This window comes from Choristoneura fumiferana, chromosome 26 (genome assembly GCF_025370935.1).
Source record: "Choristoneura fumiferana chromosome 26, NRCan_CFum_1, whole genome shotgun sequence".
In the NCBI taxonomy this organism is placed as follows: domain Eukaryota; kingdom Metazoa; phylum Arthropoda; class Insecta; order Lepidoptera; family Tortricidae; genus Choristoneura; species Choristoneura fumiferana.
The window spans coordinates 11,122,486-11,137,369 of record NC_133497.1 but is presented as its reverse complement, the minus strand read 5'-3'; the positions used below and the strand labels follow the sequence as shown (position 1 = coordinate 11,137,369).

Sequence of the window (14,884 nt, the reverse complement as noted above, 5' to 3'; positions counted from 1 at the left end):
CAGTATAAGTTACTCATTCTGACCAATCTTTCCTGGAATTTTTAAGTGTTATTACTTGGATATTTTAAAATTTTCAAAACTTTTGAACTTTTAATTCAAGTTTTAAAACTTTCATAGGTAAACACGACTTGTTGCCTTTTAACTCCTCATTATAAAAACAATTTTCTGTTGAGAAAGAGACCTGGATTTAGTGACAGCGTAATCCATTTATTTGTTATGAAACAACTGCTAACAAAAAAAAAGCGCGGGAAACGTGAAACGCGGCGGTTCTGTTTCTGGCTTTTTTTTTGTTTAAATTATTATTTAATAGTTTAAAGATCAGTTAGGTGGTGTTTGTATATATATTTTGTTTCTCTATTTCTTTGTTCGTATTTATATTTGTTTAAGTGTATATAAAAACGTCGAGTTAGGTAAGTTTCTTTTTTGTATTGTCCCCATGGGGGATAAAGAACCACCAGACCCTGGAGGTGCGAGCCTCCAGGTTGGTTGCAATATCACAATAGATCCCATTGAAGATACAGACTCATCTACCACATTTACCGTATGCGATCGGAAACGACGCAGAAAAATCTGTAAGAAATGTAATAAAAAAATAAAAAAAACGAGGACGGATACTTCTCATGCGCTTGTAATGAAAGTGGTTCGGAAGTTACGGATAGACCAAAGAGTATCAGTACTGTAGACATAAATACTGTAGAGAAACGAAATATGGAAGTGGACAAAAATAAATCATCAGGAGTTGGCAGGGAATTGTTTAATACTACGGATGTCAGTCCCTTCACTATTCACGTCCAAACTAAAAAAACAGACGCAAACTCGTCCTTACATCCTGTGTCTTTTGGTAAATTTTTGATGAGGAACAACTTTCTAAATATCATTAACGGAAGCGTAAAACGAATCGGTAGGACCCGCATATCTATGGCCTTTTCAAAAATGAACGACGCAAATGCATTCATCCACGATTCTCGACTTGAGGCCGAGAATCTTACGGCTTACATTCCTTCATTTTCAGTTACACGTATGGGCTTGGTCCGGGGTATTCCGGCTCAATGGTCCGATGACGAAATTTTAAGCAACATCACTGTACCTATGGGGTGTGGGAATGTTGTTAAGGTGAGGCGACTTAATCGAAGGGTAACTATTGATGGTTCTGTCACATGGCAACCTTCGGAAACTATTGTTTTGACTTTTGACGGACGTCATCTGCCTAAACATGTGTTCTCTTGCTATAACGCAATACCTGTAGAGCTGTACATTTTCCCAACGGTGCAGTGTTTCAGCTGTTGCAAATTCGGTCACACAAAAACTAATTGTAGGTCCAAGCCCCAGTGCTACAAATGTGGTCAAATGCATACAGCTGAGACCTGCTCAGTGGAAGAAGACAATGCCTTTTGTTATTGGTGTAGTGGCCCCCATTTTGCTATAAATAGATCATGCCCAGAACACAAAAGGCAAAAAGATATTAAAGTAACTATGGCCAATAGTTGTATCTCATATGGAGAAGCTGCAAAGTGTCATCCACCAGTTAAAAAATCTTTTGCAGATGTCCTTTTTCAGCAAAGTCCCTCACCTCATCAACCTTCGTCATCACATCAACAAACTTATCGCAATAGTGTTGGAAATGTATCTAGACAAAGCACACCCAATCAATCATATAGAAAAACGGTATTTGTCAAACCCCGAGGCCCCCCAATCAGAACCACTAAAGGATATGACCAAGTGGCTCATAATGCTTTGATTAAGGAATATGCTATTCCTCCTCCAACAAATGGTTGCGCGCTGAAAAATTCCAACAATACTGATTCACAATCTCAATCTGTGGCCGAAGCCATAGTAGCTTTAATTTCTTTATTATCTAAATCTAACTTTGTTTCATCGTCCCACGTTGCCCCCTTGCTTGAAGCACTTGCTGCTACTATAACACACAATGGACAAGATAGTTCAGTGGAACTGTCGAAGTATAATTAGCAAAAAACAAGACTTAATCTATCTTATAAATCAGTTTAATCCTTTCGCTCTTGCCCTCTCTGAGACATGGCTTAAGCCTGGAGCTCTGTTTAGAGTTTCTGGCTACTCATGTCTCAGAGAGGACAGACCTGATGGATATGGTGGAGTAGCGTTACTTGTTAAGGATAATATAGCATTTTCAACAATACCTACTCCTCCACACAGCAACAATGAATGGTCCATTGTTGCTGCCATTGTAAATAACATTTGTATTGTCTCTGTATATATTCCTCATCCATCATCATTGATCTTCCATGAGCTTGAACAAGTGATAATCTCCCTGCCAAAACCCATCTTAATTCTAGGAGATTTTAATTCCCAGCATCGCTCTTGGGGTAGTTCAGTTTCTAGCAATCATGGAGAACACATTTTAGATATTCTCGATAATCATAATCTTTGTGTTCTCAATAATGGCTACCCCACTAGGCGAACTGGCCCTTTAGAGGCCATAAGCGTTGTGGACTTATCTATTTGTTCTGCTCATCTTTCATCATCATTATCCTGGCATACATTAGAGTCATCCCATGGAAGTGATCATTTTCCGATTTTAATTTCTTTTCCTTTTACTATTCCATTGCTTACAAGGCCTAGTCCCATGCTCAAGTACAATCTAAATAATGCAGATTGGAAAATGTTTAAAAGCTGCGTAGATAAGAGATTATCTGACCTCCCCAGTATTAATGAGGAGGACCTAGTTACTTCCTCGGCTGCCCTGGCTAATATAATTACTGAAGCAGCTGATGAAACTTTTCCTGTTAAAAATAGTGCATCAGGTAAAATTCCTTCTCCGCCTTGGTGGGACTTTGAATGTTCCCAGTCAATTAAAAAACGAAAGGAGGCTGAGAGACGTTATCGCCACTCAATGACCAATGAAAACTTTGAATTTTACATGCAAGTTGCAAGAGATACCAAAAAGTTGCTGCGTAAGAAAAAATATGAAGGATGGAAGCAATTCTGTCTGTCACTTTCTCCTAATGTAAAACCTTCCATAGTATGGAATCATGTGAAAAGATTTAGATCTGCATTTAATGATTCTCCTAGACAAATACTTCCTCCTAATTTAGCTCAACAATTCATAGACCAGTTAGCCCCTGCATCAGTCCCTGAAGGGTATGTTTTTCAGCATTCCTCTACTCCTCCACCAAGCCCTTCTTGTCAATTTAGTCTAGGATCACCCTTCCGAATGGAGGAGTTAAAAGGAATTTTAGCAAACCTAAAGGATTCAGCACCAGGAGAGGATGGTGTACCTTATTCTTTTCTTTCAAATGTTAGTGACAGTATTCTTTCTTATTTCCTTTCTGTCATAAATACAGTTATGTTTACTGGCACTGTTCCTGAGGCATGGAGGTCTCAAATTATAATACCTATTCTGAAACAGGGTAAGCCAGCTAGTGATGCATCCTCTTACCGCCCAGTTGCCCTATCTTCAGTCTTCGCCAAGGTGGCGGAGCATTTGATTAAAAACAGGTTAGAATATTTCATGGAAAGCAATCAGCTTCTGGCTCATAGTCAATTTGGCTTTCGCAAAGGTCGGTCTTGTCATGACAGTCTGGCAATAATAACATCTGATATCCATCTAGCATTCTCAAACAATGAGTCAGTTACTGCTGCTTTCCTTGATATTAGTTCTGCCTATGATAATGTGGTAGTTTCAGTATTGAGGGATAAACTTCTCAAGTTAGGTGTACCTATAGTTTTAATCAACTTCATAATCAATTTACTATCAGAAAGATTTATTAGTATACTCTTAGATGACAATAACCGAATCACGCGTACAGTGTGGCGAGGACTTCCACAGGGTTCCGTATTAAGCCCATTGCTATATAATATTTATACATATGACTTGGAATCATCTTTAAATGGATCTGTCAGAGTTTTACAATATGCTGATGATTTACTATTATACTCAATTAATGGCTCCATTGAAAAAGCTAGCAATAGTCTCACTTCTTCTTTAGGGCTGTTAAAGACATGGTTAGACTCCAATGGTTTGGAGCTTTCTGTGTCCAAAAGTGTGGTGGTATTGTTTACCAGAAAGCGACTCCCTCCCCCTATTAGTGTTAAATTTAGTAGTCAAGTAATTTTGGTTAAAAATCAAACAAATTTTTAGGTGTAATTTTAGATAGCAAATTAACTGGTCTAGCCCATTGTGATTACATAGCTGCAAAATGTGAAAAAAACATTAATATTCTGAGGTGTGTCTCAGGGGTTTGGTGGGGTGCACATCCTTCATGCCTGAAATTATTGTACAATGCTTTGATAAGAAGCATTTTAGATTATGGTACTTTTTTACTAGACCCTGGAAGTGTTGCTGGCTTCAAGAAATTGAAAGGTATCCAGTCTAAAGCTCTTAGAATTGTCTGTGGGGCCATGAAATCTAGTCCTATTAATGCACTTCAAGTGGAATGCGTTGATCCTCCACTATATTTACGGCGTCAATTCCTCAGCGATAGATATCTCTTCCGATGTACTCAGCTATCCAATCATCAGCTCTGGTCTATCCTGCCTCGTCTATCTCTGCAAATAGCCTCCTCAAAATATTGGAAACATAAGAAGCCTCCTTGTTTAATCAAAAGCTTTGATAAATATCAATCTATTTCTGCACCCACTATTAATTCCTCTACACTCCCCATTTATCAGCATGAATATGAATCATTATTTCTTATTCCATCTGTCGCCCTAAATATAGGTATTTCTAAAAATGATGTAGAACATAATCATCAGTTTTTGGGTTTTATTGGATCAGAAGCTCGGGATGTCCATCATATTTACACAGATGCTTCAAAGGTCTCCTCAAATGGGTGTGTTGGCGTTGGTGTATTGCATTCTCAGTACAATATTGTACAAAAAATTAAACTTCCACCAGAATCATCTGTGTATACTGGAGAGTGTTTTGGTATCCTGAAAGCAGTTGAATATATAGTTTTAATGAAACTCAAAAACACTATAATATTTTCGGATTCACTGAGCTCATTGCAGTCAATTGCTAAATTTCCATTCAAAACAAAATCTAACAATCCCCATATCTATAAAATACGAAGCCTTCTATTTAAATGCTATCAGAATGGATACATAGTTTCCTTTGCTTGGATCCCTGGCCATAGGGGGATCCAGGGAAACGAACGCGTGGACCAATTAGCTCGCGAAGCGATAGATAGTGGGGACCTCCATCCGTTTAAAAATATAGCTGAGGATCTTGTAGCTTTGCCAAGGATATACTTACGAGAGGCTTGGAGCCAGCTTTGGGCGTCCAATGATGTAAGGACGGGTTTGCGTTATCGGGATATTCAACCGGCAATCCCTGCCAAGCCCTGGTTCTCAAAGATCTATCTTTGTAAGCCTGCAACAACCATGATGTCTCGTATGCGAATGGGGCATGTTTGCACACCCCAACATCTTGCGAGATTGGGCATAGTGGACAGCTCGGCATGTGAATGTGGAGCTGTCCCCTGTGATCTTAATCACATAATCCTCGCCTGTCAACTTTATGATCGTTCCTCATTTCTACAACAGCTGTCACTCCTTGGCGTTCCGTTTCCCGTATCTGTTCCATCCCTCCTTGTAATTAATGATAATTCCTTATATATATTTAAAGCTCTATATACATTTCTATCTCATAACAATATAAAACTATAAGTATTATTATTTATCTTTTACCCTTCCTGATCTTTTCCAACCCATTTTTCTAAATTCCGATCCTTACGCATTTCCCTTATCTAATTCCGTTTCCCCGTTTGGCTAAATGCGCCAAGAGCGCGAAGCTATAAAAAAAAAAAAAAAAAAAAAAAAAAAAAAAAAAAACGTTGTCAAGAACATGGAATGACATTCAATTATGTTTTTCCTAAAAAGTTTACGTACATATTTTTAATACGCATAGGTTTTGCAACTTAGGTTTAATAGGAAGAACAAACCTTATTATTGTAAAACAATTGAGATTAAATCTATAAATAAAAAACTTTTGTTAGTGTGGTACAATGTTCAAGATCCCAGTTTTGTTCAAATTAATGCTCTGCTGACGTTTTATGAAAACTTGACCCCCAGCCCCAATCCAAATACATAATTAATTTCATATTTTAGTAAAATATTCAAAACCTAATTTACCTAGGCTGTGGCTGAAAAAAAATCGAAAACTGAGATCGTACCAGCGATAGTGCAAATTCATGCGATACCCTCGTGTGCATTTCCTTTCATGATAAAATGATTCTAACGTGGGCCCTTTGAACAGTCCCTTTTGATTAACAACTTCGTGTTTAATATTCGCTTGATCTTAATGTTGCGCTCGTTGTATGCAAGCAATAATTACGACAGGTTTCTCAACAGAACGGCATGCTCTTATTGTCCTTCATACCACAAACCTTGAGTTCAGCCGGTTTACTAAGCAAGGATGTAAAACAAACAGCCCTTAGTCTGCTAAGGTTATTATTATTAGGAACCACGGAGCATGAAAAGTGAGCTAAAAGTTTTTAGTATGTCACAGTAACACCGTCAACATTGTATAGCGTAGTCCTGTAGAAACAAGTAAGAAAAATAACCAGCTACTTGATGTTATTTTTCCGACGTTTCAAATGTATTAATATTTGAGTGAGTGCACTAGTCACCGTGGTATGCCGGGCTGCGCGCTGCGGTACTGCAGGAACAGTTCCAAGAACACCGCCAAGTCATCAGGAGTCACGTTTCACAGGTCAGCAATCGATCAATGGAGGGTTTCTTGACGGGAGAATATCGCTAGATGGCGTTAGTATCGTGAGGTTCGTTTGTAGTTCCTTGTGATTGGCTCATTTAGTTGTTTAACCAATCACAAACGTCACGCAAATGTCAAAGTTTACAAATGGCCCTTGCGACACTCATACATCCCTGTATTTATGTGCATGTAATTTTTTTCTTTAATTTTATAAGTACAATTGTACTTATATTTTGAAAAAATGACTGCTAAGTTTCTTGTGGCACATTCTTCTCGGCAATGATGGTCTTTCAGAAAGCGCAGGCAGTTAAAAAAAAAATGTAAAAGTGCCCATATCATGGTGACTCATTTACAGAATAAACGTTTAGTATTTGAACTAAACGTAACGTTGCGTAATTGTTATAGTCCATGGTATTTATGTATTCTAGATTCCCTCGCGACCCCAACGTCCACAGGGAGGCATGGACCAGCTTCGTCCGGACTGACCGCAGCGAGCCCAACTGGTGCCCCACTGAACACACGTACCTCTGCTCCGCCCACTTCCGCGAAAACGACTTCATCTACACCCTGACCGGACGGAAGTTCACCAAGCTGTCCGCCGTGCCTAGCATCCCATCGGAGTTTTGCCAAAATATACCCACGAGTGTGCCTTCGGGTAATCATTTCCACCGTCTTAAATCTTATTCGTATTTTCCTATTCCTACTTGCGTATTCTTATTATTTCCTACCTATTCCTCATCATCATCATCATCATCGGCCTATCTTAGTCCACTGCTGGACATAGGCCTCTCCAGTTGTACATCACTGAGCACGATCCTCGGCCAGTCTCATCCAGTTCTTACCAGCTAACCTGCGAAGATCATCGCTCCACCTAGCTTACCTTAGCTTAGCTACCTATTCCTATTCCTACTTTATTACTCCTTTTTCCTATTTCTATATAGTTACTATTCCATGTACGCGCTCCGTCCGCGAGTACAGCGAGCCCAGCTGGCCCCACTAAGCACACGAACCTCTGCTCCGCCCACTTCCGCGAAAACGACTTCATCCACTCTGACTGGACGGTAGTTCACCAAGCTATCCGCTGTGCCTGTGCCCAGCATACCATCGGAGTTTTACCAAAATATTCCCACGAGTGTGCCTTCGGGTAATCATTTCCACCGTCTTAAATCTTATTTCGTATTTTCCTATTCCTACTTGCGTATTACTTATTATTTACCTACCAATTTCTATTCCTACTTTATCTCCTTTTTCCTATTTCTATTATAGTTACTATTCCATGTTACGCGCTCCGTCCGCGAGTACAGCGAGCCCAGCTGGTCCCTCACACGAACCTCTGCTCCGCCCACTTCCGCGAAAACGAGTTCATCCGCACTGACTGGACGGTAGTTCACCAAGCTATCCGCTGTGCCTGTGCCTAGCATACCATCGGAGTTTTACCAAAATATTCCACGAGTGTGCCTTCGGGTAATCATTTCCACCGTCTTAAATGCTACTAATCTTATTCGTATTATCCTATTTCCTACTTCTACTTTCGTATTCCTATTTCCTATTTTTACCAATTTTCGTATTCCTATTCCTACTTCCCTATTTCTAGCCAGGAGGCCAGGTTCCGTTTCCACCAGAGATGTGCTGGGTAGGTAGCGAGTAATTTGTTTTCAGGACCAATAGAAACGCTTCATTACCTCGCCTCCTCCACTCAACTAGCTATTCCACTAGAGCTGTGCTGTCCATGAAAAACATTCCTCGCAATACATGCTTGCACATCTTAGGTGGAAACACAGCCTAATCGTGTGGTTGTAGGTGCCGTAAACATGGAAACGGACGGTGATGAGGGGACAGTAGACAATGAAAAATGGGATGGCAAAAATGTCGCTATGGAAGAAAATGTTGAGCTGGCTATAGCAGATCCTAGTGGTGAGTTCTCTTAGTCTTGTTGAGCTTATTCTGAGGGCGTTACACACCAACAAAACCGTGACTGGACGCGTAATTCTACAGTAGCCATTGCGTGCCGAATTAATTTGTATAAAAAGTTTTTATTTTAACTAGAAATACTAATATTAAATATATTTCATGTTAGAAATACTAATTTACGTTCATTAGGGCTTATGCTTTCAGCGCTTAAAACATGTTCTTATGGAAGAAACGTTGTAGATACATAGTATCACTTCGTCTAAAAAGCTGCTCGTCCAGTGCCTAAATGGTTTAAGAAGCAACAGGCCCTAACCTGTTTTCTGTCGGAAACTAGAAAAAACATAGTCAGGTTAGGTTAGAGTTGCGTCAGAAGCAGAAGTGCCTCAGCCTTGCGGAATAGGACGCGGAACTCCGTCCATTTAGAGTCATAAAATTGCTAATTTGCTAGTTAGGTCAACAGCTATTTTAGACGAAATGATTGTAACCCCCACCCCCGTACCGAGCATGCAGTTGTTGTCAAGCGCACGGCCGGGCGCCGGGCGTAATATCTTTTGCCCGGTAGATCCAGGGGTCGGGCTGATCCTGAGGGCGGCGACGGTCCCGCGCGTGCAGTGCACGGAGTGCGCCGTCTTCGGCTGCCGGAACAACGTCAGGGACAATCCAGGCAAAACCTTCTATCCATTCCCCAAGCAGCCGGAATGGTGAGTTCTTCCAGAAGCTACATTGATAAATTCCATTAAAGTACAATTCAATAGAATCTGTCAATTTTCTACATATATATGTGACACCCTATCGTGCGCACACTTGTTTATATATGTCCCTGTTGTTGCAATATCATCATCATCATCATCATCATCATCATCATCATCAATCATCAGCCCGAAGACGTCCACTGCTGGACAAAGGCCTCCCCCTTAGAACGCCACAATGAACGACAACTCGCCACTTGCATCCACCGGTTTCCCGCTACTCTCACGATGTCGTCAGTCCACCTGGTGGGAGGCCTGCCAACGCTTCGTCTTCCGGTTCGTGGTCGCCACTCGAGGACTATTATCATCTAAAAGGAATCAAAAAAGAATAATAGTCACATCACAAAGCCTTAGGCAGCCCGGTGTTTATATTAGTAGGCTGGAAGTGTCTACGGGATTGTCAGATTCTATTGAATTGGAGTTTAGGTAATTCTATAATCAATAGATAAATTATAAATTTATAATATATAAATACAGCGCATTGATTTTTTACTATATGCTGCAATGTCATTTTTATTGATATAGATAGATAAATACATCATCATCATATCGATCATTCGGTTGTAGGTTCTAGTTTAAAAGAATTTTCGATATTTCCGTTTTAGAAATTCCAGATGTCGATATAATGATACATAATTACATAACCTATTAAGATCGTTCGATATTTTGATCGTCGACGTTTTTAACTTTAGACATATTAAATCGAATCGAAAAATTCGAATTCCCCTTCCAACAGTCGCAACATATGGCTGGATCTGATAAACCGGAAAGACCTGGCGACCAAGCTGACGGCAAAATCAGGCCATCGCGTCTGCTCCGACCACTTCGACGTCTACGACTGCTCCAGCAGCAGCAGCAGCAGCACTAACACCTTGAGGGACGCCGCTGTCCCGCGGCGCAACCTGCCCTTAAGAAGAGTCAGCTTCACTTATGACAAAGCCAAGGATGCTGGTGAGTTCCATCATCTGTTTAAACACATTCCTCTGCTGGGCAGGGGCTGCTCCTCTCAGATCAGAATAAGTTATTTGACGATTTTTTTAATTATTTTATAATAAATTCACAATGCCTGTTATCGAATAGAAAAAGGTTTAGGTTTGAAATTCAAGATTAGACAGAGAAAGACATACTTGCATGTGATGTGATGCCACACGCAAGTAGCGCCATATTTGCTGCATAGAGAAAATCGTTAAGAGAGATATATAGATTCTTCAAAAAATCACTATAAATCCAATTTTCAACCGATTTAAGTTTTCTCTTCGCTAAACACTGTCTGTTTATCTACATTTTCATAATAATAATAATATATAGGAAGGAAATGGCAAATTCAGGATTTGTCAAAGACCGTATTAGGAGCTGATCTGTATGTTGTGATGTATCTAAGGTTGCCAAGCGTACTAATGAAAAAATATACAGGTTAGAATTTTTTTAATAGCCCTGGAGGGAAAGTACAGTTTTAGAAAAGTTTAATACATTTTGTTTCTTTTTTAAAAATAAAACCATGTTTCCTTTGAGTAAAATGAGCTAACTAAAGGATATAAGGCAGTTTCTCTCCAGAGCTCATTAATATTGAGTGTTGAATACTTACTGAGCGCGAGTACTGAATCTGAAATCGTATTACAATTTCTAGGTCCTTCAGGGTGGCAAAACAGACAAATAACTACCGAAGTAATTAATACTATGGAAGTAGAAATACAATTGGACCCAAAAGAACCAATCAACAGTACTCTAATAAAACAAGAACCTTGCAGCCCTAACATCGCAGAGGTTCCTTGCTTAGTAGTATCCGACCCTTTCACTCTTACCACGGAACCGCAAAGAACGCCTTCGAGAAAAGAAATCTTTTTGCAAAGAGCCACGATATCACCACAAGAACATATTTATTTACCCGGCTTACCTGCAGACTGTTTAATGTATCTAAATACGAAGACACTTCATGTGCAGACAACGAAAGCTTTACTATATAATTTGATTGCACCGCTTAGAAAACAGCAGGAGGCCGAATTGAGGGAGGTAAAGAGGAACATAAAAGCTTGGGAGACTAAAATGCAACATTACGTACGCTCGCCAACAGGCAGGAAAGAATTCCAGGAGAACTGCGACTTGTATTTAGACGGCAACTTCAGCGGTCTCGTTAAATTCCACGTTACCGTGAATGGTAAAGCTTCCGGGAAACGGTACAGCACTGATTTTAAATTGCTAGCTTTAAATTTATACTTTTCGAGCCCACGTTCTTACAAGTTTGTGGCAAAACTGTTCAATTTGCCATCTAGGACGACGACAGCACGCTCCCAGATACCAATAAGGACAGGCATAAACGCGTCTTACATTGAATATTTCAAAGCTAAAGTGGACCAAATGAGCGCGGAAGAAAAAGTGTGTGCCGTGTGTTTTGATCACATGCAACTGAGTAAGAATCTACGTTATGATGTTAACAATGATTTCTTGTACGGTCTTCATGATATAGATCAAGCTGTAGGGACGGAGCCAGCTGGCTACGCAACTTTGATTATGGTCAAAGGCTTGTATTCTGAATGGCAGCAACCTATATCATTTGCGTATCTGGCTGAAAAAAAGTTCTATGCTGAGGTAAAGCAATGGCTGTACAAAATCATAGCACTCCTTTTCGATATCGGCTTGAACGTTAAAGCTTTAATAATGAGTTTGGACACAGAATTCCTTGAATTCCCTGAGGTATCCATAGCTGAGCCGTATTTTGAAGTATTTGGGAGTAAGGTCTACCAAATTTTTGACGTACCGGCCCTATATAAAAGTGCTAGAGACGCTCTTATAAAATACGACTTTCACATCGGTTCTAAATGTGTGAAATGGACTCATATTACGAAGGTTTACAACTATGACAAGAAGCAGAAACTGAGATTGGTTCCAAAGCTTACTGACGCCCATATGAGTCCAGAGGAAAAAGATTATGATGCAGAACTAGCGATCCAAGTGTTCAGTCGTACTATGGCTGCTGCCATGAATTATCACGTCATTGGTAAATTGATCAGCGCAAGTGCATCAGACACAGTCGAATTCATACACACAATGAACAATCTTTTCGACATATTGCATTCACAGAAAATTACACATGATAACGAATTCAAGCGAGCCTACACAAACACAGAGCAACAAAAGAAATTCCTGACGAATACTTTTGAATATTTAAAAAAGTTAGAACTCAAAGATAAAAAGAGAAATACTGTTGACGATACCGCTAGTTTTATAACAGGGTTGTTAATTACGATCAAATCTGTAGTGAGTCTGTATGAGGATCTACAGAAAGAGAATTTTAACTTCCTATTGACGAAACACTTAAGTCTTGAGTGCATAAAGACATATTTCAAGAAAGTGAGAGACTTGGGAGGCAACTGTTGCACAAAACCGACGCCAGTAATGTTCGCCCGATCATTCCGAAGACTGTTCTTAGTTGCTCTAGTGAGAAATACGAAGGGGGAGTCGGAAATGGATTTGAAAACGACCTTGACTAAAATATCAGAGTATGTTAAAATCAATGAAGATATTAAAGAGGAAACTGAGGCACCACACAACAGGTTCTTTAAAAAAGTTGGTGGAAATTTCTTGAGGATATGGCCGAAGCCTGATCCAATATTCACAGGGGGGTTCCTCCTTTCAAAGTGTCTGGACAAGCACCGCTGCCAGAAATTACTGGAAAGTTTATGCAACCAATACAACTTTGACATTTCAGATGCTGAGTCTTTGATAAATAAATTTAAAGAGTACAAGCCAAAAAATTTTTTTGATAAAACTGATCTTCTTGTACCGCCGGAATTTATAGTTGATGCTGCTAAGAGAATGGATAAGATCTTTGAAGATTATATACAAAGAGATGACATGGAAGTGTACAGTTTTGGATGGAATATTTATTTAAGGATGGAGTCCGAAGTATTCGAGATGCCGTGCGATTGTTTCCCACTTATGTACTTGAAGCAGGTATGTATTAGAACTAAGGTGTTCCACCTGACCAGGCATTATAATTCTTTTAACATCAAACGGCCTAAGAAGTTCAGGATGGTTTTAAAGAATCGTAAAGGGAAGTAATTTAGGTAATAAAAGTGTAATGAAGAAAACTGTTGTTTCATTTATTTTAACCTTTTTGATTTATAATCTAGTTAGCAACCAAGTCGTCTGTTTATTGTAACGTCATTACAGCTAAAAGCTCACAAAATAAACAAGAGCGTTTTTAGCAAGAATTCAAGCGAAACAGCGGTAAATTTGCTTTGAGCTTTCGGAAAACTTTTCTTCGTGTTCTCGGCATCGTGAATAATACATTTTTATTAGTGTCCTCTAGAATAGAATAATCCTGTAATAGTACATTGTGTCTTAAGGGCGGTAAATAAGGAATTACGAACGAGAGTCTATTAGAAGCCCGAAGTCGAAGACTGAGGGCTTTAATGAGTCGATGTTCGTAATTCTAGTACCGCCCGTGCGACATACAATGTTTTTCATCACATTTGCGAGTATAATTTTATATTTGTAAAAGAAAAAATATAATTGTTCCAAATATTGGCGATACCTTAGGCTGCGCTCTTGGCAGCGCCGCCCTCCCCCTCCCTCAGCATGTGCCTGAGCCGCGTGTGCATGTGGTCCTGCAGCAGCGCGCGCAGCACATCAGTACGGGCACTGACTCATTTACCGACCACGGGTTTCATGACAAGCACATTAAGGTCGAGGGTTTTATTTGGGGGGTTGCAACCAAGGTAGCCTGCATGTTACGACACTGTTTACGAGCAAGTGTGATGAAAATGTTCTTATGTAGCAATCAGTTTGGGTGTAAGTATACAACGCCCGGTCAGTTTGTTGCTCCAGCCGACAAATTGAAAATGTTTGAGGTTCTGTTACAATAAGTGAATGTTCAAGATTATGAGCACCTTATAAGAAAAAAACCGGTCAAGAGCAAGTCGGGTCATGCTCAGTGCAGGGTTCCGTAGTTCCGTAGTCCCCGACCGTCACAATAGGTGGATTTAAAATACGACTTTTTTAGTTAGTACTGACTATTAACTTAATAACTGCTCAAGTAATTAAGTTGAAAATAAATTTCCTAGAAACTTAAGTAACTTAACTTTCGTGTTTTTTTTAATATTTTTTAGACGTGCTGTTCAAAAGTTAGGGGGAGGGAACATATTTTTTTTAAGATTGTCGACTAGTCGCCGACTAGTCGGGAAAGCCGACTATCCGGCCACTTTCGTAGTCGGCGACTAGTCGGCGAATAGTCGGCAAAAAGCGCCGACTATCCGGCTTCTTACTTTGTACGCATATTTCAATAAAATGTTTATTTTCATGTAGGTATAGGTACACAGAGGGGGAATTACATTATATAAAAACCTTAAGCTGTTAATTTTTGTAGTATTTACTGTTTTTCCTTGCCCACACGAAAAATTATATTTTGGCATTAGTTATACCTACTTGACTTTACGGGAATCATTGTCTAATTGTTCATAAAGTCCTTACACGAGACTTCATCATGTCAGCCAAAAGACGTCCACTGCTGGACATAGGCCTCCTCCAAGGCTCTCCA

At 39.7% G+C, this 14,884-nt stretch overlaps 2 protein-coding genes and 1 long non-coding RNA gene across 3 annotated transcripts in view; 1 reads left to right on the top strand and 2 right to left on the bottom strand.

The window, feature by feature from the left end:
* Positions 1 to 14,884, bottom strand: part of LOC141442568 (uncharacterized) — a 163,254-nt gene that overhangs the window by 123,051 nt on the left and 25,319 nt on the right. The gene's annotated exons all lie outside the window — the stretch shown is intronic.
* LOC141442869 (uncharacterized) lies at positions 4,725 to 5,799 on the bottom strand. Its single transcript, XR_012452977.1, has 2 exons — positions 5,231 to 5,799; positions 4,725 to 4,908 (listed from the first exon to the last, which is right to left on the bottom strand). It is a non-coding gene; the product is annotated as an uncharacterized lncRNA (long non-coding RNA).
* LOC141442870 (uncharacterized) lies at positions 6,612 to 13,430 on the top strand (the record flags this gene model as incomplete). Its single annotated transcript, XM_074108015.1, is given in 6 exon segments — positions 6,612 to 6,688; positions 7,117 to 7,343; positions 8,489 to 8,602; positions 9,162 to 9,300; positions 10,085 to 10,299; positions 10,976 to 13,430. Coding segments are annotated over 6 exon segments (3,204 nt in total). The 3' UTR covers positions 13,408 to 13,430.